The 21496-nt window shown below is 41.6% G+C and overlaps 2 protein-coding genes across 2 annotated transcripts in view; one reads left to right on the top strand and one right to left on the bottom strand.

The window, feature by feature from the left end:
* The window catches only part of PRR3 (proline rich 3), a 641937-nt gene that overhangs the window by 443473 nt on the left and 176968 nt on the right, over positions 1 to 21496 (bottom strand). The window lies entirely within an intron of this gene.
* The window catches only part of LOC125995773 (H-2 class I histocompatibility antigen, Q10 alpha chain-like), a 45102-nt gene that overhangs the window by 14405 nt on the left and 9201 nt on the right, over positions 1 to 21496 (top strand). The window contains exons 3-5 of the mRNA XM_049764767.1: positions 7460 to 7735; positions 7840 to 7950; positions 8060 to 8088. Coding sequence (XP_049620724.1) covers positions 7460 to 7735; positions 7840 to 7950; positions 8060 to 8088 — 416 coding nt within the window. The remainder of the gene's footprint in view (positions 1 to 7459; positions 7736 to 7839; positions 7951 to 8059; positions 8089 to 21496) is intronic.

Genomic DNA, 21496 nt, shown 5'->3' with positions numbered 1-21496 from the left:
AAAACACTGCTCCAAGAAATAAGAGAGGATACACAGAAATGGAAACACATACCCTGCTTGCTCATCGATTGGCAGGATCAACAGCATTAAAATGGCAATACTTCGAAAAGCATTGTACAGATTTAACGTGATTCCTCTAAAGATACCCATGACATTCTTCAAAGAAGTGGATCAAACACTTGTAAAATTAATTTGGACCAATAAACAACCTCGAATAGCTAAGGCACTCCTTGGGAAAAGGAATATGGGTGGCTTTACTTTCCCCAATTTTATGTTATATTACAAAGCAATAGTTATCAAAACAACATGGTATTAGAATAAAGACAGACCTTCAGATCAGTGGAATAGGCTTAAGTACTCAGAGAATGTTCCCCAGACATACAAATTCCTAGTTTTTGATAATGGAGCAAGAAATCCTAAATAGGGCCCGGAGAGATAGCACAGCGGCGTTTGCCTTGCAAGCAGCCGATCCAGGACCAAAGGTGGTTGGTTCGAATCCCGGTGTCCCATATGGTCCCCCATGCCTGCCAAGAGCTACTTCTGAGCAGACAGCCAGGAGTAACCCCTGAGCATCGCTGGGTGTGGCCCAAAAACAAACAAAAAAAAAGAAATCCTAAATAGAGCAGGGAAAGCCTCTTCAACAAGTGGTGTTGGCACAACTGGTTAGGCACTTGCAAACAAGCAAACTCAGATCCCCAGCTAACATCATGTATGAAGGTAAAATCTAAATGGATTAAAGACCTTGATATCAGATCTGAAACTATAAGGTATATAGAACAACACGTAGGTAAACACTCCATGACATTGAGACTAATGGCATCTTTAAAGAGGAAACAGCACTCTCCAAACAAGTGGAAGCAGAGATAAACAGATGGGACTATATTAAGCTGAGAAGCTTCTGCACCTCAAAGGAAATAGTGCCTAGAATACAACAGCCACCCACTGAGTGGGAGAAACTATTCACTTAACACCCATCAGAAAAGGAGTTAATATCCAAAATATACAAGGCACTGACACAACTTTACAAGAAAAAATAATTTAACCCCATCAAAAAATGGGGAGAAGAAATGAACAGACACTTTGTAAAAGAAGAAATGCAAATGGCCAAAAGGCACATGAAAAGATGCTCCACATCACTAATTGTCAGGGGGATGCAAATCAAAACAACTATGAGGCACCACCTCATGCCACAGAGATTGACACACATCACAAAGAATGAGAACAAGCAGTGCTGGTGGGCATGTGGAGAAAAAGGAACTCTTATTTACTGCTGGTGGGAATGCCGTCTAGTCCAACCTTTATGGAAAGCGATATGGAGATTCCTCCAAAAACTGGAAATTGAGCTCCCATATGATCCAGCTATACCACTCCTAGGGATATACCCAAGGAACACAAAAATACAATACAAAAATCCCTTCCTCACACCTATATTCATATATATATATATTCATATATATATACACACACACACACACACACACAATGGAATACTATGCAGCCATCAGGACAGATGAAGTCATGAAATTTTCCTATACATGATGTTCATGGAATCTATTATGCTGAGTGAAATAGTCAGAGGGAGAGAGATAGATGCAGAATAATCTCACTCATCTATGGGTTTTAAGAAAAATGAAAGACATGTTTGCAATAATTCTCAGAGACAAAAGAGATGAGGGCTGGAAGGTGCATCTCATGACATGAAAATCACCACAAAGAGTGATGAGTGCAGTTAGAGAAATAACTACATTGAGAACTATCCTAACAATGTGAATGAATGAGGGAAGTAGAAAGTCTGTCTCAAGTACAGGTGTGGGTGGGGTGGGGGGGGAGGAAGATTTGGGACATTGTTGCACTGATTGGGAATGTTGCACTGGTGAAGGGGGTGCTCTTTACATGACTGAAATCATACAACTACAATCATATTTGTAGTCATGGTGTTTAAATAAAGATAATAAAAAAATAAAGTAAAAAATGCATGCCTTCTGAATTATGGGCTAGAGAGGTGGGTGAGGAGGAAGCATGATTTCAGCAACCGTTTTTTGTGTAGATCTCGACCTCATAATTTCAGGGATAAAGAAGATACATAAGGCTGAAATGTGACTGCATTCCCTTCAGGTCCAGTGGTTTTTGGCCATCTATTACTCTGTTGTACAGAGGAAGAAGGCAAAGTGCCTACTTCTTGAAAACCATAAAGTATCTCCTGCAGGGTCCAACTATGGAACTAGTATCAGGAAGAGATGATAAAAACATTGGCGACCATGTCATTCATTTCTTTAAATTTTTTTCCATGTATCACTATTGTTTTTAGTGGGCACATGTTTTTTGTAAGATTATAGGTAAATATGCAGAGGCTTTTAGCGGGTTGGTGCTACAAAACCCCCAATCCTTGGGAAATTGGAGTGGCCAGGCATAGTTAAAGAAGAAGCAAGAGTTGGGCAATATGCCTTCTGTTTTAAATGTTTTAAATGTATATATTGTTGGTGTTTTAATAACAATTATCTCCCCCATTTTATTGGAATCTATGATTTCCACATACACATTGATTTCATAGTTATAATGCTTCTTCCTAAGATTAGCTTTACAGTGCCTGGCATTATTGGTTCCTTTGTTCTGGATTTCAATTTGTAGGGACATTGAACCAGTGTTATTACGATGGTGTTAGTTCAGGAGATATCTAAGGCAGACTCCCTGCAGTGGCAGGTTGCAGTGAACTTATGGCTGTAGACCAGAATTGGAGCAATCTCTTGCCCAATGATCTTCTCTACTGCACTGTTGGCAAGGTCCAGTTTTCAGTCTTGAGTGGGCAGGTGCTGAAAACTCTGATAGTTGAAGAATTTTCCACAATTCTAGCATCTATTCCCAATTTGTGAGGTTTGGGGTGGTTCTCTTCTCCAGTTTCTCCAAACCCCAATGAAGTGACAATCTCTTGCCCAACAGTTTCTCCTGCCATATTTTGGATGAGGTCCAAGGGATGAGATGGAAAATTCATGGTTGTGTGAGGCTTTCTGTTCTCTTCACAAATGGCAAAGTACAGGGGCCGGAGAGATAGCAGGGAGGTAAGGCGTTTGCCTTCCATGTAGAAGGATGGTGGTTAGAATCCCAGCATCCCATATGGTCCCCTGTGCCTGCCAGGATCGATTTCTGAGCATAGAGTCAGGAGTAATGCCTGAGTGCAGCTGGGTGTGACCCAAAAACAAAACAAAAACAAACAAAAAACAAAACAAAACAAATGGCAAAGTACTCTAGCCTGCCTTTCTACTTTGTAGGCTTCAAGGGTTATTTACACATGCTTGATGTGAAATGGAATTTATATTCAGGCATGATTTTAGGTATTTCATAACATCTTCTCTTTCCCTAATTGGACACAAAATTGTTTGGCAGTCTTCATTGGCATTTTCAAAAGCCAAACTGCCTTATCAGATGTTGCTGGGTCTCTTTTCCTCTCATTTGCATTTGAACTACATCTGTAGTATTTGGAAAATCATCATTTGTAGGTTGAACTTGAGTTTCTACTTGAAAGACAGCTCTCCCTTCTGATGGCATTTTTGATGGTATTTTTTTGTATTGGGAGAGTTAGAGTAACACTCTTTTGGATTTTTATCTAGGCATAGGCACAGGAGGGACTGAGAGGGTAACATACACAGTTAAATTAAGTCTAGTCTCCCTATTTTGGGAATATGAACTCAATAGAGGCTGTTAGGTATATTTTTAATTAATTTGGCAAATACAGTACTTTCTTTTTATTATTGTTTAGAGATATATATTCCAAATTGGTATCACCCCCAATTACATGAATAACAGTAGATCCTTGAAAGACATGGAATATGGTCAAAGGCTTTCATTACATGTTCAAGAGACCAGCATGTACTTAATACACTACAGAATTAGGGCCTTGATCTCTTGAAGAGACCATGGCTTTGATCCACAGAATCACAATTTTGATTCTCCCTGAGAATCATTACTCACCACTTGTTCCATGTGCCAAATGTCAGCACCAGAACAGTAGGAGAGGCAGCAAAAAGCAGCAGGAGCACAGAGTCCTGTAAATGTCTTCTCTAGCAATTCAGTAGTGACCATCTATAAAGAGCACTTGAACTTGGGCAGCATATACACCCAGGTCAACTGCTTTCCAGTGGCAGTTACAAGCGGTTGGTAACTGACTGGTATCTTCACCCTTAAAGGAACAGTAGCCCAATTTTGGCCGAACTGGGTCCATAGAGTTTCTGGTTTTTTTTATAGACATAGACAAATTTTAGGTGTACTCACTAATCTGTAGTATATAGAATAACATGACAAAGGAAAGTAAGTTATCAAAGGTAACAAAACTTTTAGTCCTAGATTACAGAAATGAAAATGCCAAAATGATGGAGAAAAATGGGGGTAGGAAGCCAGAGGTGATTTCAAGGTAGCATAGCAGGAATCTTAGATTCCTCTATGACTAGAGGCAACATTTCTGAATATATTTATATCACTAGTGTAAGTTGGAGCATAAGTTACAATGATTATACTTTAAAATGTGTCTTTTAAGAATACAAAGTCATGGTGGCCAGAGAGATAGCATGGAGGTAAGGCGTTTGCCTTTCATGCAGAAGGTCATTGGTTCGAATCCCAGCATCTCAAGTGGTCCCCTGAGCCTGCCAGGAGTGATTTCTGAGCGTGGAGCCAGGAGTAACCCCTGAGCTCTGCTGGGTGTGACGCCCACCCCCCCAAAAAAAGAATTTGAAGTCATAAATTTTGCTTATACATAGTTGGATATGGAGATTATTGTGCTGAGTGAAATGAGTCAGAGGAAGAGGATTAGCAAAATAATATCTTGTGGAATATAAGAAAATAAAAGATATATTTTGGTAATAATATCCATAGACAATAGAGATGAGGGCCAGGAGGACCACTCTATGATAGGAAGCTTGCTATGAAGATAGTTGGAACCGATCATTCTGGACAAAAGCTCTGTGCTAAAAGGAGGTAAAGTAAATGCATTGTTACCCCCTTTGTTAACAATAGTGTAAACCACACTGTCTAAAGGAGAGAGGAAGAGAGACAGAAATAAAATGCTAGCCCTAGAGGTGGGAGTTGGGAGGAAAAACTGGGTACCATTGGTGACTGGAAAAGTGCACGTTTCCAGTGGTGTTCAGTGCAAATTGGATGACAGAAACTCAATCATAACCAATTTTGTAATCACGTGTTTTAATAAATTATGGAAATAAAATAAAATGTGTTTGTTAAGGAGGGAACCTGGCGTCATTGGTGGAAGGAAGTACATGCCTATGGTAGTATTGGAGTTGGAAATTTATGACTGAAACTCTTTTATTAACAACTTTGCAAACCATAGTCCCTAAACATTAAATTAAAATTTTAGACCTTTAACTTTTATTTCTGGTAAGGTAAATATTGATAGGTGTAATCCACACAAAGTAAAAATCTTACTAACTTGTAAGACAATGTTAACTCAAAAACGAAAACTTTAGAAAGCCCTGACTTGTTCCTACAGCAAGATTGTGACAAAGAGTGCGAGAGCTTGATGGAATGTTAAAGAGATGTCGCAGGTTCCTCTTTATGGGTCTCAGCATCCCAGGGCTGAGCTTGGTACCTTCAGCTCAGGGCATTTCCCTTCTCCTGGGCGTTCACTTCATCTTCTGATCTTCTCCAAGTGCCAAGTCCTTAGCCAGATACTCGTGATGCGTCTCCAATCCTCACTCCCATTGGGTGCCACAAACCTTTTAGGGACACCAATGAAACCCCCACAACACCAGAAGCTCCTAAAGGACTACAAGTCCGCACTAGGAGTAGAACTCAGAGATGACTCCCGCAGTCGTCCTACTGCTCCTGGGGCCACTGGCCCAAACTTGGGCGGGTGAGTGCAGGGCCGAGAGGGAATGTTTCGAGGGAAGGGAGGATGGCCAGGAGGAGTGCAGGACTCCAAGGAGGAACTTCTCGGTCGCCAGGCCTGATGACCCAGTCAGGATTCCCGTTTGCTCCCCCACCATCAACCCAGCCAGCCCCAGGTCTCTTCCTTCTCCGTTCCGTCTCCCCTTTCCATCTACCTGCCTCTCTTTTTCCCTCCCAACCTGTCAATCCCCAACCTGGGGTGGGTGGGGAGGTGGGTTCGGCCCGGGACTCACCCTCTACCCTCTACCCGCTCCCAGGTCCCCACTCCCTGAGATATTTCGCCACTGGGGTGTCCAGGCCCGGCCGCGGGGAGCCCCGCTTCATCGCGGTTGGCTACGTGGACGACACCCAGTTCGTGCGGTTCGACAGCGACTCTGAGAGCCTGGGCGTGGAGCTGGTGTCGTGGGCTGAGCCGGAGAGTCTCGAGTACTGGGCGCACGAAACGCTGCGAGCCACTAACGGCGCCCTCCACATCCGACTGGGCCTGAGCAACCTGCGCAGATACTACAACCAGAGCGAGGACGGTGAGCGCGCGGGTCGCGGTCCAGGGCTGGTTGGGGACGCCTCCGGGGCCTTGGGTACGTCTTGAACTGTTTTTAGCCTTAATGATTTGGACCGGGTTTTGTTTTCAGTTCGGGATTAATCTGGGCGGGGCGGGGCGGGTCTCAGGCTCTCACACCCTCCAGAACATGCACGGCTGCGACGTGGGGCCGGACGGGCGCCTCCTGCGCGGGTACCGGCAGTCCGCCTACGACGGCGCCGACTACATCGCGCTCAACGAGGACCTGCGCTCCTGGACGGCAGCGGACGCGGTGGCTCAGATCACCAAGCGCAAGTGGGAGCAGGCAGGAGAGGCGCAATACCAGAGGAACTTCCTGGAGGGGATGTGCGTGGAGTGGCTCCTCAGACACCTGGAGAACTGGAAGGAGATGCTGCTGCGCAAAGGTTAACAGGGCCCAAGGGGCTTTCTGATCTCCTGGGGTGAGGTTGGAAGGGGGGGGGGAATAAGAGGAGGAGGAGGCTGACTTCCTGAGAAAAGGGAAGAAAGTGGGTTCAGTGTCAGAATAGCAGCCCTCCTTTTCTGTAAAGGGAAGAATCCACCATGTGCTGTATGAGACTATCCTGCGGGACTAGTTCCTTTTCTCCTGGAGTAGAGGATGAGCCTGTGAACTTTTTTTTTTTTTTCTTTCAGATCTTATTCTCAGCTAAAAATGTTTTTGGAGCTCCGAACCCTACTTTACTCAGTCATTCAACCCTCCACCGTTGTTAGCATTAGAGGTGGTGCAAGCCATATACTCAAAGACTTATTCTAGAACTTTTCCCCAAATAGAATTTTATATCAGTTTTTTGAGTGAGGCAGGTGTTTGGATTTTGTGTTTTCTCCTGTTAAAACAACAAACCCGTGGGTCAGAGAATATGTCTCAGTGTTAAGGTGCTTTTATTGATGCATGAGATAGGGTTTGATTAAGATACCACTAAAACAGACCAATCATCTTCACTCTCAGGGCAGTCATCTGCTTGTTGCATTAGGAGACCATGAGTGAATTTTTCACATTTTTTTTTCTTACAGAGCCCCCTAAAGGACACATAACCTTCCACCGTTTCTCTGAGCATGAGATTACACTCAAGTGCTGGGCCCTGGACTTCTACCCTGCAGAGATCACCCTGATCTGGCAGCGGGATGAGGAGGACCTGCTCCAAGAAACAGAGATGGTGGAGACCAGACCTTCAGGGGATGGAACCTTCCAGAAGTGGGCGTCTGTGGTGGTGCCTTTAGGAGAGGAGCAGAGATACACATGCCATATACAGCATGAAGGCCTGCTGGAGCCTGTCACCCTCAAATGGGGTGAGGAAGGAACAGAACCATTCAGGAGAGAACTATTATGCAGAATTTCAGAATATTGAGATTGAGGCCTGCAGCTCAGATTCTCTCCTTCCTTCCCTTTCCAGAACATCCTGCTCAGTCTACCATCTCCACCACAAGCATCATCATGGTTATCCTTGTAGCTGGAGTTGTGGTGGCTGGAGCTGTTTATATGCACTGCAGGAAGATGCACTCAGGTAGGATGGTGGCGGTAGGTAAGGCGGAGGTGGTAATCTGAGTTTTCTCATCTCACTAATGGGGAATGGGGTGACTTACCTCATTTAAATTTGCCCTGCCTTAACATAGATGGAACTGGAGAAAAGTATCTGAGTGAAGTCAGTCAGGAGAGGGGTTGCTACTGATTGATCTCATATTGATCTCCTCACTTAGTAGCAACAAAGATCCAGAGCAACATAATGGGAGAACTGATCTACACAACTAAGTGTGTGGGGAGGGGATAATTGATCAAGAGAAATGTTTGGATCCTTAGGGGACAGAGGTGGACACTGGTGATGAGTGTGGTTGGAATTCTGTGCATGAGAAACCTATATTAATAGTGTTGTAAGCCACAAAATCTCAATAAAAATAGATTTTTCTCTGCTTTGCACTATGGGAAGTACTATGTACACACGTTTGGTCAGGCTTGCGCAAAATGTTGTCATTTCAACATTTGTGAAATGCTCATATTTGCTAAAATGAGCCTTATCTTTTTACCTTGATAATTCTGGTGAAGGGGGTCCCGATTTCCAGTCAAAGGTCACAGAAAATTTCTCTGCTGGGCACAAACCTCCAGGTGGAAGTTGATTCAGTAAGGTCATCCTTTTACTTCATATTTCAATTGATCATATTTTATAATTGTGACCTCAGGCATCAAAGTTCTAGAGCTTCCTTGGGATTCAGTACTTGAGAGTTGCTCTGTGATCTCATGGTTCTCTCTGATTCTCCTGTCATGTTTTCTTCCCAAAATGAGGAAAGTACACTTAGGCAGCCAGTACTTTTGGGGGTGGATCTGTGATATCCTTGAGAAATTGTAGACAGGAACCCATAGGTGCAGCTCACCCATCATAGACTCTTCTTTAGTCCCATCTCCTATGGACTCTGACCCTGTTTGTTTGTTTTTCCCCAGAGAGCAATGCTGATGGTTCTCTAATAGATCTCAAAGGTTAGACCTAAAGTGGGAGAGGTTGGACAAGGGGGGCAGGATTTTGTTTAAGGCAAGGGTCTCAAACATTTTGTGGCCCGTGGCCAGCCTTCAAATATCGCAATATTCGCGATTATTCGCTTACTGAATAATCGCAATAAAAATCGCATTAGTAAGAAAAAAATCACATTAAACATTTGCATACCCCAAGCAGTTCCGTTCGGGGCATGCAAATGTTTAACGCGATTTTTTTTATTCGAATAATCGTGAATACTTTGCGCCTAGTGCAGACGTCCTTTCCACTGCTCCTGCCCGCTGTCCCTTTTCTTGTGTGAAATCCCTTATGCTGCCCTGCCTCACCCCGACTTTGCCTCCTGTGGCCCCCAGATAAATTGAGTTTGAGACCCCTGGTTTAAGGAATTAGGATTTGCTTTTATTGGGGGGAGGTAGTTTCATGTCAACTTAATTAGCTCTCAATAGTAAGTATATTTGCTTTATGTTCCAGTTTTATTTATTTTATAAATAACTTGTGTTTACTATTGACCTATATGGTAGTCAAAGTCTAGCTAATTCTTTTTACTTAGGCACCATGATTTACTATTTACAACATTTACAAAAATGTTAATAACAGAGCATCAGGCATAAAATATTCTAATTTCATTACCAGTATTAACATCCCTCCACCTGAATGTCTCAAGGTCCCATTCAAAACTGTACCCATGGGGCCGGCAAGGTGGCGCTAGAGGTAAGGTGTCTGCCTTGCAAGCACTAGCCAAGGAAAGGACCACGGTTCGATCCCCCCGGCATCCCATATGGTCCCCCTAAGCCAGGGGCAATTTCTGAGCGCGTAGCCAGGAATAACCCCTGAGCATCAAATAGGTGTGCCCCCCCCCAAAAAAAAAAACCAACTGTACCCAACTAACCTTGGCAAACTCATTTAAATTTTTAATGTTTAATAATTAATTATGTTTATAATTACACATATTTATCTAAACATGTTTATAATTACATAACACTACACAATATTTTAAAAATAATAATTATTAATATGTTTAATTTTTCTAATGCTTGTAGGCCTTTTCTCTGTGGTTACTAGATATTCAAATTATGTCTGGCATATAGTTCTTTTCTGGAAAATGTTAAGAATAACTGGATAAAAATGGCATATCACTGGAGCAGAATGTATTTGTAATTTTTTAGGGCTAGAGGGTCCTGATAATATATATTAATCCTAGTTCTTCCAAGTCCTCATGTTAATCTTTTATTTCTTCATTAATGTTCTGTTTGATGTGTTCAATGCTAAATGTTAAAATCTCCCATTACTATTGTATTGTAACAGATGAATATCTCCAGGTCCTTAGCATTTTCTTTACAAACTTGTTGACTCTTGACATGCTTTATATTTTTTGATGCATTAAAATCCTGTTGATATACTGATCGCTTAACTACTATGTAATGTATATCCCTGTCACATTACTTTCTCTCTCTTAAATGCTCTTTGATATGATACAACTATTGCTGTCCCTGTCTTTTTAGATTACCATTTGTTTTTATGATTGTTTTCCACCCTTTCACTCTGAGTCCTTTGTGGGATTATATCCTGCTTTATCCTAAACAAAGATCTTTCCCAGTCCCCCCGTGTCCTCTTTCATTCACCCATTTGTACATGTAAAAGGTTCATTTAAACTGAATTAGCTGGAGATAAATACTCTGTTATTGGACCATCCCCTGCGCCTGATTGTGCTTTGAGTTGATCAATAAAGTTTGTTTGGCAGGCTCCAGACCATGAGGCTGGAAGCCCTCCAACTCCATGCTTTTCATTCTCATGCTAGGTTTGTTTTATTAATTCCCATAACAAACCTGCTCCACACTCATTCTCCCAAGGCTGAATTATGGTGAGTGGTGCCTTACACCTTTTTATTTTTTGATTTTGGGGGGAGGGCATTCCTAGCAATGTGTAGTTACTCCTGGCTCTGCACTCAGAATCATTCATTCCTGCAATGCTTAGAGAAATATATGGAATTCTGTGGACTGAACCTGGTCAGCCACATGCAAGACAAACATCCTACTTTCCGAATATCATTGTTTTTTTTTATTTAAAAAATATCACTCTATTTGAACTCTGTGGTTATGGGACTGGAGTGATAGCACAGTTGTGCATGTGGCCAAACTGGATTCTGTCGCTGGAATCCCGTATGGTTCCTTGAACCCGCCAGAAGTAATTTCTGAGCACAGAGTCAGGAGTAACTCCTAAGCACTGCTGGATCTAGCTGCAAAACAAACAAAAATGAAAACAACCTCCCTCCTGAAAACCCTACTGTGATTATAAGTTATTTATAATACAGGGTTTTTTCACAGTTACAAAGTTGTTCAAATTGAATTTTAGTAACACAATGTATAACATTCTTTACCCCTGCACATTTCCTGCCACCAATGCCCCCAGTTTCCATCTCACCCTCCCAACTGCCCTCTTCCCTGCCTGCCTGTCTTGGTGGCAGTGATTTTTCTTCTCTCTGTCTGTCTTTACCTTTCGTTTTTCTTTTAGACACTTTCATTTGCAATGTTGATATCAAAGGAACATGCCTTTACTTTATCTCCTCTCAGCACCCAGTTCTTGTGCAGAGTTATCATTTAACTACGATTGCCATAGAAGTCTCTTCTGTGCCCTTAACTGCACTTCTTCCCCTTCTTATCATGGACTGGTCCTCCTGGCCATGATATCTTTATTCTCCATTAGATATTACATGATATTATCTGTGTGGGGGTAATTCAGCTTGCAGTTTTGCACAAGAAATCAGAATTACTGGGAAAAAGTACATTTTCGGGCAGGGGTGATTGAGCAGCTTCTTGGATCTTACTGAGTCGGCCAAGCTTCTTTGCTGCTGCTTTTCCTTGCCACTTTTATTAGTCAGAGTTTAACATAAATCACCTGTGGGTAAGGGTTGATGTAGTTAAGGGTACTTGTTCTAATTAATTTTAAAGAGGTAAAAGGAAACAGTAAAGTGATTTTACGTGTGAATGACAACAATTATCTCTGTTGTATATTATCTTTATTGTCTCTGAATATTATTACTATACTATATTTTTATTTTATATCTCACAAATGAGAATGGTTTTTCTATGTCTGTTCCTCTCTCTGACTCATTTCTCTTTATACTCTCCATATCCATCCATGTATAAGCAAATTCATGTCTTCATTTTTTTCCTTTAGCTTTGTAGTGTTCCATTTTATAGATGTATCATAATTTCTTTACTGGGTCGTTTTCAAATTCTGGCTACTGTGAATAGTGCAGAAATGAACAATGGAGCTCAGAAGGATATCTGAATTGTGTTTTTGAGCTCCCACAATATATTTCTAGGGATAGTACTGATGGATCATATGAAAGCTTGATTTATAGGGTTTTTTTTTAGACTATTCATATTGTTTAAAAAAACCTAAGTGTTTTTACAGTATATGGATTCAAGTATATGGATTCCTGCAAGGTCAGAATTTTGATTTTGTTTCCTAATCTATTGTTATTCTCTGCCATTGGCTGGAAGAGTTTAATCCACTAACATCTAGAGAACTATTAATATAAGGAAACCACTGCTAAATTTGTCTCTGAGGTTTTAAGTCATTTTTGTCATTTGTTTTTTTTAGAGGTGTTCATTCAACATTCAGTATTCCTTGTAAAGCTGGTTTAGATCTAACACCTTCAGTTGTTATTTGTCAAAAAATGGTTTTTATCACCTCCTCAAATTTAATTGGTACCCTTATATGGAACTGAATTATTGGTTGATGATTTTTTATTAATACTTTGAAAAATTGCACTATCCCCTTTGTAGAGTTTCATTTGAGGAAATTGACATAAAGTTTACATTATTTCTCTTATAATTTAGGCCTTTTTTTCTTTTTGTCATTTTAAATCTCTCTGATTCTTGCCATCTTGATTATAATGTGTTTTGGTGTTGTATTTTAGCTTATTTTAATGTCTCTTTGGGCCTTCTAGATCAGCACACAGTCTATAATAGATTAGAAAAATTTTCAGCTATTATCTCTCTCTTCCATCAGCTGTTCTTTTTTTTTTTTTTTTTTGAGGGGGGAAAGTACTCAGCGGACCACTGGCTCTGCTCTCCTGGCTCTGCACTCAGAGGTCACTATTGGTGGTGCTTAAGGATGCTGGGAATTGTTTTAGGTTGGTCGTGGGCAGGGAAAACACCCTACCCGCAGTGCTATCACTCTGGCCCCACCTCCAATTATTCTTATCTTACTTTCTTCTCCTGAAGTAATTCCTATAACCCCAGAAGTTTTTCCTTTTATTATTCATTAAATATCTTAATTTTTCATCTTTTAAAGTTTCTTTTGTACTACCTTTTATTTTTTAATGTCATTAGCCTTGTTTTTCTTCCATTCTATTGCTAAGTTCTGCTACTGTATTCCTTGCTTCCTTCAATTATGTTTTAAGTAATGTTTAATTTTTTCCATCCATCTTTCTTTGAGTTTATTAAGGATCTCTTTTAATTATTTTTCCCAATTCAGTGATTGTTTAGATGGTTGATCTGAAGTCTTCTTTGGGAAGCATTGATAATTTTGATGTACTTAAGGACTTTGGTGGACTTCTCTCCTCAGATATAAAGCAGCTTAAGTTCTTTTTTAATTATATCTGGTAATTAATGTATGATAAACATTGAATTCTTGTTTCAAGTGGTATCAATAATGATCTGGTACTCCTATTCACAATATCAGGCTAGTGCTTATGACTAATAATTTCTGGCAGACACTACTGTGCTGTGTCAAGTTTCTTGGCATAACTGGTAGGTGATGCAGTTAGGTCCCAAGCTCCAACAAGATTGGGGTTGGGATCATTAAATGCCAAAGGTATGGCAAGAACTTCTTCAGTTCATATCAGGGGTATAATCTGGTAGGAGCAAGGGACCAAGTAGGTACACTTAGACAAGCATAATTTTGTGTATAGAGTCAGATCAGAGAGGTCAGCTGGTGGTGCAGCTGGTATATGTGTATAGCAGTGGGATTGGGTTGGGTTGGGGGGCCCAAGAAAAGCTTGGGCCAGAATCTATTATTGAGTGCATATGAATTCATTGGAACAATTTGAACATCGTGAAGATATCATCACTTTGATGAGTAACCTAATTCCATTCATTTTTATTTATTTTCAGTATGAGACAGCTGCTCTGCTTGGACCTGAATAATGCAGAATTTGTTTACATTCCTTACTGTGTTGCTCTTTTGACAGTGGGATCCAAATATGTCTATTTTCCTATTAAATAACTTGAATAGGTGGGAAAACTGATTCTGTTCTGCATACCAGGTCTTTCTCCCACACTGACCTGTGTTCCCTTCCTGGAAATTGTGGTTAGAAAGTAAATCACTGGGGAAATGACAAATTTCAATTTGCTAAGCTTTATATATCACAGAATTAGTATATACATTGTCCCTTATTAAATCTGCATAGGAGTCCTTTATGATTATTTTACCATCATATACTAGGTATGTAGAGGCGATTATCTTGTCTTAACCTCATAGTCCCTTAGTACAGAAGGTACTGAACTATATAAAGGGATTGAACACATACATGCTTTCAAGATCCCTCATACACTCACAGGATTTAGATGTGGACTCTGGCATCTGTAATGGAAAGAGAACTTTAGAATCATGTGGAAGGGAGTTTATTTAGCATATATGAAGAGAAATACAAATAATTGTGATCATAAGGTGAAGTGTGGTGGTTTTGATGTATCTTCAAATTCTTTGACACTAAAGATAGAGGTAATTTTTTCCTGAGACTATGGTGCACTTGTTGACTCATGTCTTTTGAACAGGATATGCAGGCTGATATGTGCAGCTACTAGAATAAAGCTGACAAGCCACTGCTGTTTCTTGCCTGGTCTACTTTCCTGGTCTCTATAGCACCAGGCACTGCCAGGTTGTGTGGATATTCAGCTAAAGGACACTACTATAGCAAGGACTTGAACTTATTACCAGCAGTCCATGGGTGTGTTTTGAAACAGATCCTTCTTGTCCTGAGAGTGCCAGAGTTGGAACCACAACTGAGCCTCCATGGCTTCTTCATCCATAGAGAGCAAAGTAATGATTTCTGCTAACATATATTTCCAAGGTGTTAGTTTGGCAATAATTTATTCCAAGATAATAAATAAATTCCAAGATAACAATGAACAGAGGGAAGCAATAATTTGAGCCATGGTTAATTTTTCCTTAAAAAGTAGAAAATAGGGGGCCGGGCGGTGGCGCTAGAGGTAAGGTGCCTGCCTTGCCTGCGCTAGCCTTGGACAGACCGCGGTTCGATCCCCTGGTGTCCCAGATGGTCCCCCAAGCCAGGAGCAACTTCTGAGCGCATAGCAGGAGTAACCCCTGAGCGTTACTGGGTGTGGCCCAAAAACCAAAAAAAAAAAAAAAAGTAGAAAATAAAGGCTGGAGTGATAGCACAGCAGTAGGGCATTTGCCTTGCACGCAGCTGACCTGGGACAAACCCAGGTTCAATCCCTGGCACCCCATATGGTCTCCCAAGCCTGCCAAAAGCCAAAAGCCACTGGGTGTGGCCCAAACTCCCCCGCAAATAAATAAATTGAAGTGATGTTCCAAAAGACTTTCAAATGATTTTGTATTTGCCTAAATTGTCATGAAAAATAAAAATGTTTTATTTTTATATGATCTTTACAATTTCCTTTTTTTGGTGATTATTGTTGTCATATATATATATTTAATGTCATATATTTAATGATTATGAATAGGAATCACAAAGTCTCAGGGAGGGGTCGGTGAGGTGGCGCTAGAGGTAAGGTGTCTGCCTTGCAAGCGCTAGCCAAGGAAGGACCGTGGTTTGATCCCCTGGCATCTCATATGATCCCCCCAAGCCAGGGGCCATTTCTGAGCACTTAGCCAGGAGTAACCCCTGAGCATCAAATTGGTGTGGCCCCAAAACCCAAAAAAAAAACCAAAACCAAAAACAAAAAAACAAAAAACAAACAAAAAACAAAAAACAAAGTCTCGGGGAAACTATCCCTGGTGTATTAGAATCCTCCCCTTTTTTTGATGGTGGTGGTGGTTGTTGTTGTCTTATATATATTTTTAGTGATTGTGAACAGGAATCACAAAGTCTTAGAGAAACTATCCAGGTGTTTAACTGCCAAAAACTCCAGGTAAAGTGCTGCTCTGACTGACATTTCCAGGTCTCTTTGGAGCCAGAGTGGGTCCCTTCTTCCCACCCTTCCTCTGTATTTCCAGAAGTCTTAGCAGCCAAACACACCATCCACTACTGCCATCATATAAGCTCATTGGCGCAGCCACACATATTATTGAAGTCCCAGGTCACGTAGCTGCATAACACACTCCATAGTTTTTGTTTGTTTGTTTTTGGACCACTTCCAGCAACTCTGTTCCTGTCTGAAGATTGACTAAGCTGCCAAGAATATTTCTGAGTGCAGAACCAGACTCAGAAGACCATATGGATGCCAGGGATCGAAACTGGTCTGCCATATGCAAGGCAAAAGTGCTATCCTCTGTGCTATCCCTCTGGCTGAACACCTTCATAGTTTTAACAGTGACATTCCAATAGTAATGCACCAAATTAGAATTGAATTATCATCAAAGCCACATAAGTACAACAAATAAAACCAACAACAGAATGTTCAACTAGCAATATGCAGCTTAGTCAATCTTCAGACAGGAACATTACAAACGCCCCAAAATCCGTCTATATATAGGCCCAACTTAAGGAATAAAGCCTCTCTCTGGCCTCACCTCTTGTTTTCACCATGTAATTCGGTGTGGTCTCATTTATTTCATATTTCATAATTTATATTTCATATTTGCTGCTTCGTGTTTCCGCTTGATTCCCAGTGGGAAAAAGAACCCACTTAAGTTCTGCTTAAGGACTTTTTATCTTATCAGGATAAAAGGCCTATATATAGACGGATTTTTGGGCGTAGCCAGGGAGAAAAGAAAAGGGGATAAACCAATGAGATCAGAGCTAGAATTAGCATATGAAGAGACAGGTAAAAGGAAACCAGATACCTTTAAGGAAATGGGGGGAGAAAGGGAGATCACAAAGAGAGCTCGGCACGAGACTTTTGGCGGGCTTTTGCAACTGTATTTTCTTTGTTAGAAAGAAATACTGAGGCCTGATTTCTAATAATGGTCAAAAATAAAGAGAGAGATAGTTACAGCCACGTTTAGAATTATAGCCAAACAATCCACGCAAAGGGTCAACTGATTTGACTACTCTAAGTGGGCCTTTTTGGCAAATAATTCTTTTTCAGGAGTGCACTACACCTAAGAAGGTTTAAAAAGCACTTCTGATGTGTGCCCTTCCTGAGTGGGGTGTAACACAAACTCATTGAGAGATATGACAATTTTTACAAAATTTCTCATAATCAAGCCCTTTAAATCATTTCAATACCCTTTAGTGGTAATAAGTAATATTAAGTACATTATTTGTACTTGCTAATTTGCAGGTTTGGGGAGGTTGGAATACTGGTGACAATAAATAGGTTTGTAACATTGGTGGTGGGATAGGTGGTAGAACTTTAAATGCTAGAAATAACTGTATTGTGATCACTCTGTCATTATGTTGTTTAAAATAAATTTATTAATGTAAAAATAGTCCTCTTACTCGACTCCATTTGATCGGACAGCGACCATCTAACCCCAACACCCAGATCTCAAAGATCTGACACACTTCCTTACAACAGCACCAGGAGCCAAACTCCCTCTGGGAAATCCCTAATACCGCTCTGGAACCAACTTGCAACAGGTTGATACAACAACCTGACAATGAGGAAACAGCAAAAATTTGATCCAAGAAAGATTGCCCTATCTCATCACCTAATGGTAAGATGAAATCAGAAGACACAACATTCTTTAATCTGTGCAAAAACCAAGATCACTAACTACTGAGGCCAGAGAGAAAGCACAGTGGTAAGGGTTTGCCTTGCATGCAGAAGGACATTGATTTGAATCTCGGCATCCCATATGGTCCCCCGAGATTTCTGGGGGTGATTTCTGAGTGTAGAGCCAGGAGTAACCCCTGAGCACAGTCGGGTGTGACCCAAAAACCAAAAAAAAAAATCACTAACTACAGAACTACAGAAGATGGACTATGACAACTACGATTGGGCAGAAGTTTTTCTGGGACCAATAAGAAAGATCCCAGCCTATACTTCAGCCTAGGATTGTTACAAAAACCAAGATCTTAATCCCAGAGTTCTGACTTTGACAACCATGACTGAGTAGTGTTACTCGACCCTGGATTTACGTGTAGCGACCTAAGACCCACCCATTTCTGGGAGGGGTCTTGGAATAGGTAGATAAACCCGAAAGCCAGGGAATTAAGGGCTTTTGGCCTTTTGGCCCTGCTGGGCTCTCTGAGGGAGATGGCTGAAATAAGACGCAGGGCAAGTTTGGAATGGCTAAATGCTTAAAAGGTTATGAGATAGGCCACACACCTGTGGTGGTCAGGGCCTGAATAAAGATAATGCTTCCTGAGGTCTGCCTGCTTGTGAGTCTGATTCCGCCGTTCGCCTAACCTGGAACCTGCCGGATCATGGGGGTTGCTGAGCCACGTGGCCTGGGATGGCACAGAGAGAAATCCACCGCCATCCAGCCCCATCGTTAATTATGTAATACAACATCTGGCGCTCCGAACTTTGACCTGAATCCTGGACCCAAGAAAACAGCGAATATGGTGAGATTTTTGCTCTTCTGTTTGATTTTCGCTCTGTTCACATGCAGTCAGCCCAAAGTGTATGGCCACGTGGAGCCATGTTCAAAGATGGCCGACACCCCATCTGGGGGTTCAAAGGCCATTGAAACAAGAGAGGTGGAAGCTTGCATCACCTCTAGCCCAGGCCCAGGCCCAGAACTAAAACTTTGTTACAAAAAACAAAAACCTCGGCCTGTACAAAAACTAATTAAAAGCTTAAATTGGAAACGGAGGAAAAAAAAAGACTCTATCTAAAGTGGACTGATTTTCTGAAAATGACCTTTGGCTTGAATTTGAATTTCAACTTTGGAAATTTTGAACTGAACTTTTAGTTTAAATCACTTGGAACTCTGAACATCCAAAAGCGCCCTGTAAAGAGGTGGGCCATAAGCTGCTTCCAAAGTGCGCCCAGAGAAAAGAAAAGGCAGCGGTGAAGCCCCTCCAGCATCAAAGAAGCGGCGAAAAGCTCCAAGCGGCGGCTCGGCTCGGCTGGGCTGGGCTGGGCTGGGCTCAGCTTGGCCCGGAAAAGCGAAAAACCTGGAATCCACCCTCCAGCGAACCGGCAGCGGGCAGCGAAACCTGCAACCTCATGGTCAACAGAACCATCTACAGGGCCTGAAACTATAAAAGGAAGCCACGTGGTGAGATCAGCGTGGAACAAACCAACATCTGAACTTTAAAAGTTTACAAAAGCCACGTGGTAAGATCAGCGTGAAACAAATTAATCATCTAAACTGTAATTTTAGGTGTAGGAACTAAGCGGATAGTCATATATTTCACTCATAGTTGGTAATGGGATAAGTTTTAGTTAGTTAGTGGTTAAAAAATAAAAAAAAGGGAGGTAATACAGTTTAACATCTAATTTCTAACCACCTGCATCTTTGTCTAAGTCATTTTCTTTATAATTTAAATGTGTTTTGTTGTCTTTCAGAGTTAATATTTTCAATTGCAAAATGTTTTACTGTGTATTTTAATGTACTTAGCCTGTTTTTAAAATGTATGTTATGCATGTATGCTAAAGTACTTGTGTATAGAAAAGGTATAGGAACAATAAAGTTCCCCCAATATAGTTTAAAAGTATAGGAACATAAAAGTTCCGAAATAATGCTTGGTAAAAAAGCATTAATAAAATTTTAGGTTACAGGTGTAAAGTATATTTTGCAAAAATATGTTTTTGAAAAGGGCTGGTATATTAATTTTCACTTTATTACGTTGCTGCATAAAAATATTAACCCACCTTTGGCTAAAGGTGGAATCAAAATTACAAAAGGCTCTTTTTATATTTTAAAGAAGGGGGAAATGTTACTCGACCCTGGATTTACATGTAGCGACCTAAGACCCACCCATTTCTGGGAGGGGTCTTGGAATAGGTAGATAAACCCGAAAGCCAGGGAATTAAGGGCTTTTGGCCTTTTGGCCCTGCTGGGCTCTCTGAGGGAGATGGCTGAAATAAGACGCAGGGCAAGTTTGGAATGGCTAAATGCTTAAAAGGTTATGAGATAGGCCACACACCTGTGGTGGTCAGGGCCTGAATAAAGATAATGCTTCCTGAGGTCTGCCTGCTTGTGAGTCTGATTCCGCCGTTCGCCTAACCTGGAACCTGCCGGATCATGGGGGTTGCTGAGCCACGTGGCCTGGGATGGCACAGAGAGAAATCCACCGCCATCCAGCCCCATCCTTAATTAATTAATGCAAGAAGTAGAACTTCTGGTGCCATAAGAAAAGACTATCATATGCTTTGACCTAGGATCTGTGCAAAAACCAAGATCACTAATTACAGAAGACTAACTACAACAAATGAAATGAAATAGATCTTCTAGAACCATAATGAAAGACTCTCTCTGTTCTAGCAGAGAGATTATGCAGAAATTGGTGTTGGTGCTGATCTGGAATGTGGGAACCAGCTATGAATGGCCAAGAAACCTGCTTTGTTTTAAAAACAGATCCAAAGTCATTAAGTATGGAGAAAATACCTTCCGACTTCTAACCTGATCTAAGACCAGGTGTTTTCTTTATTCCTCAAATAATTGTTTGATCCATGGTGGGTGCCATCATGCTGCTCTTGGGTTCTGATTGAGCAGTCTGAATCAGCAAAAATATTGGCCAGGAGGCAAGCCATCCATGATGTTTTGAGAAATGTCAGAGGAGCATATATCAGAGGTGGGCAAAACTCAGGATCCCCACCCTATCTGTGACATTTATCACTTCTAAATTTTTCTCTCTAGCCTATCAATGGAAACTCTTGAAAAAAATGAAAGTTCAAATATTTTCTTCTGAAATAAAAAGAAAAAATTGGGCCTGGAGAGATAGCACAGTGGCGCTTGCCTTGCAAGCAGCTGATCCAGGACCAAAGGTGTTTGGTTCAAATCCCTGTGTCCCATATTGTTCCCCGTGCCTGCCAGGAGCTATTTCTAAGCAGACAGCCAGGAGTAACCCCTGAGCACCACCGGGTGTGACCCCAAAAAATAAAAAGAAAAAGAAAAGAAAAGAAAAAGAAAAAATGAAGGATCTCTGTCCTTCCTGGGAGCCGGGAGTCTAGCAGTATGGGGTTCGGCAGGGCCCCCCATGCCGGAGGCCTTTTTAACCAGGCCTGGGGGTGGTACGGGACTTGGGTAACCCCAGCACCCCTCTACTGCCTTGCTCCAGATTTCCAGGGCTTTCCTGGGCCACGTGCCTGGGCAAGCTGGTGAGTTGGGCCCCTTGGGGGAGCTTGAAGGTACCCTAGGCTTTCCCCCATTATCCATTGAGCTCCTTAGGGAGGGTCTGGGTGGGGCTCTGAACTTCTGGCCTCCAGCTTCTTGAAGGATCTCTGTCCTTCCTGGGAGCCGGGAGTCTAGCAGTATGGGGTTCGGCAGGCCCCCGCCATGCCAGAAGCCTTCTTAA

Source organism: Suncus etruscus, chromosome 18 (assembly GCF_024139225.1).
Source record: "Suncus etruscus isolate mSunEtr1 chromosome 18, mSunEtr1.pri.cur, whole genome shotgun sequence".
NCBI classification, from domain to species: domain Eukaryota; kingdom Metazoa; phylum Chordata; class Mammalia; order Eulipotyphla; family Soricidae; genus Suncus; species Suncus etruscus.
This window is presented reverse-complemented; position numbering and strand designations above follow the sequence as displayed.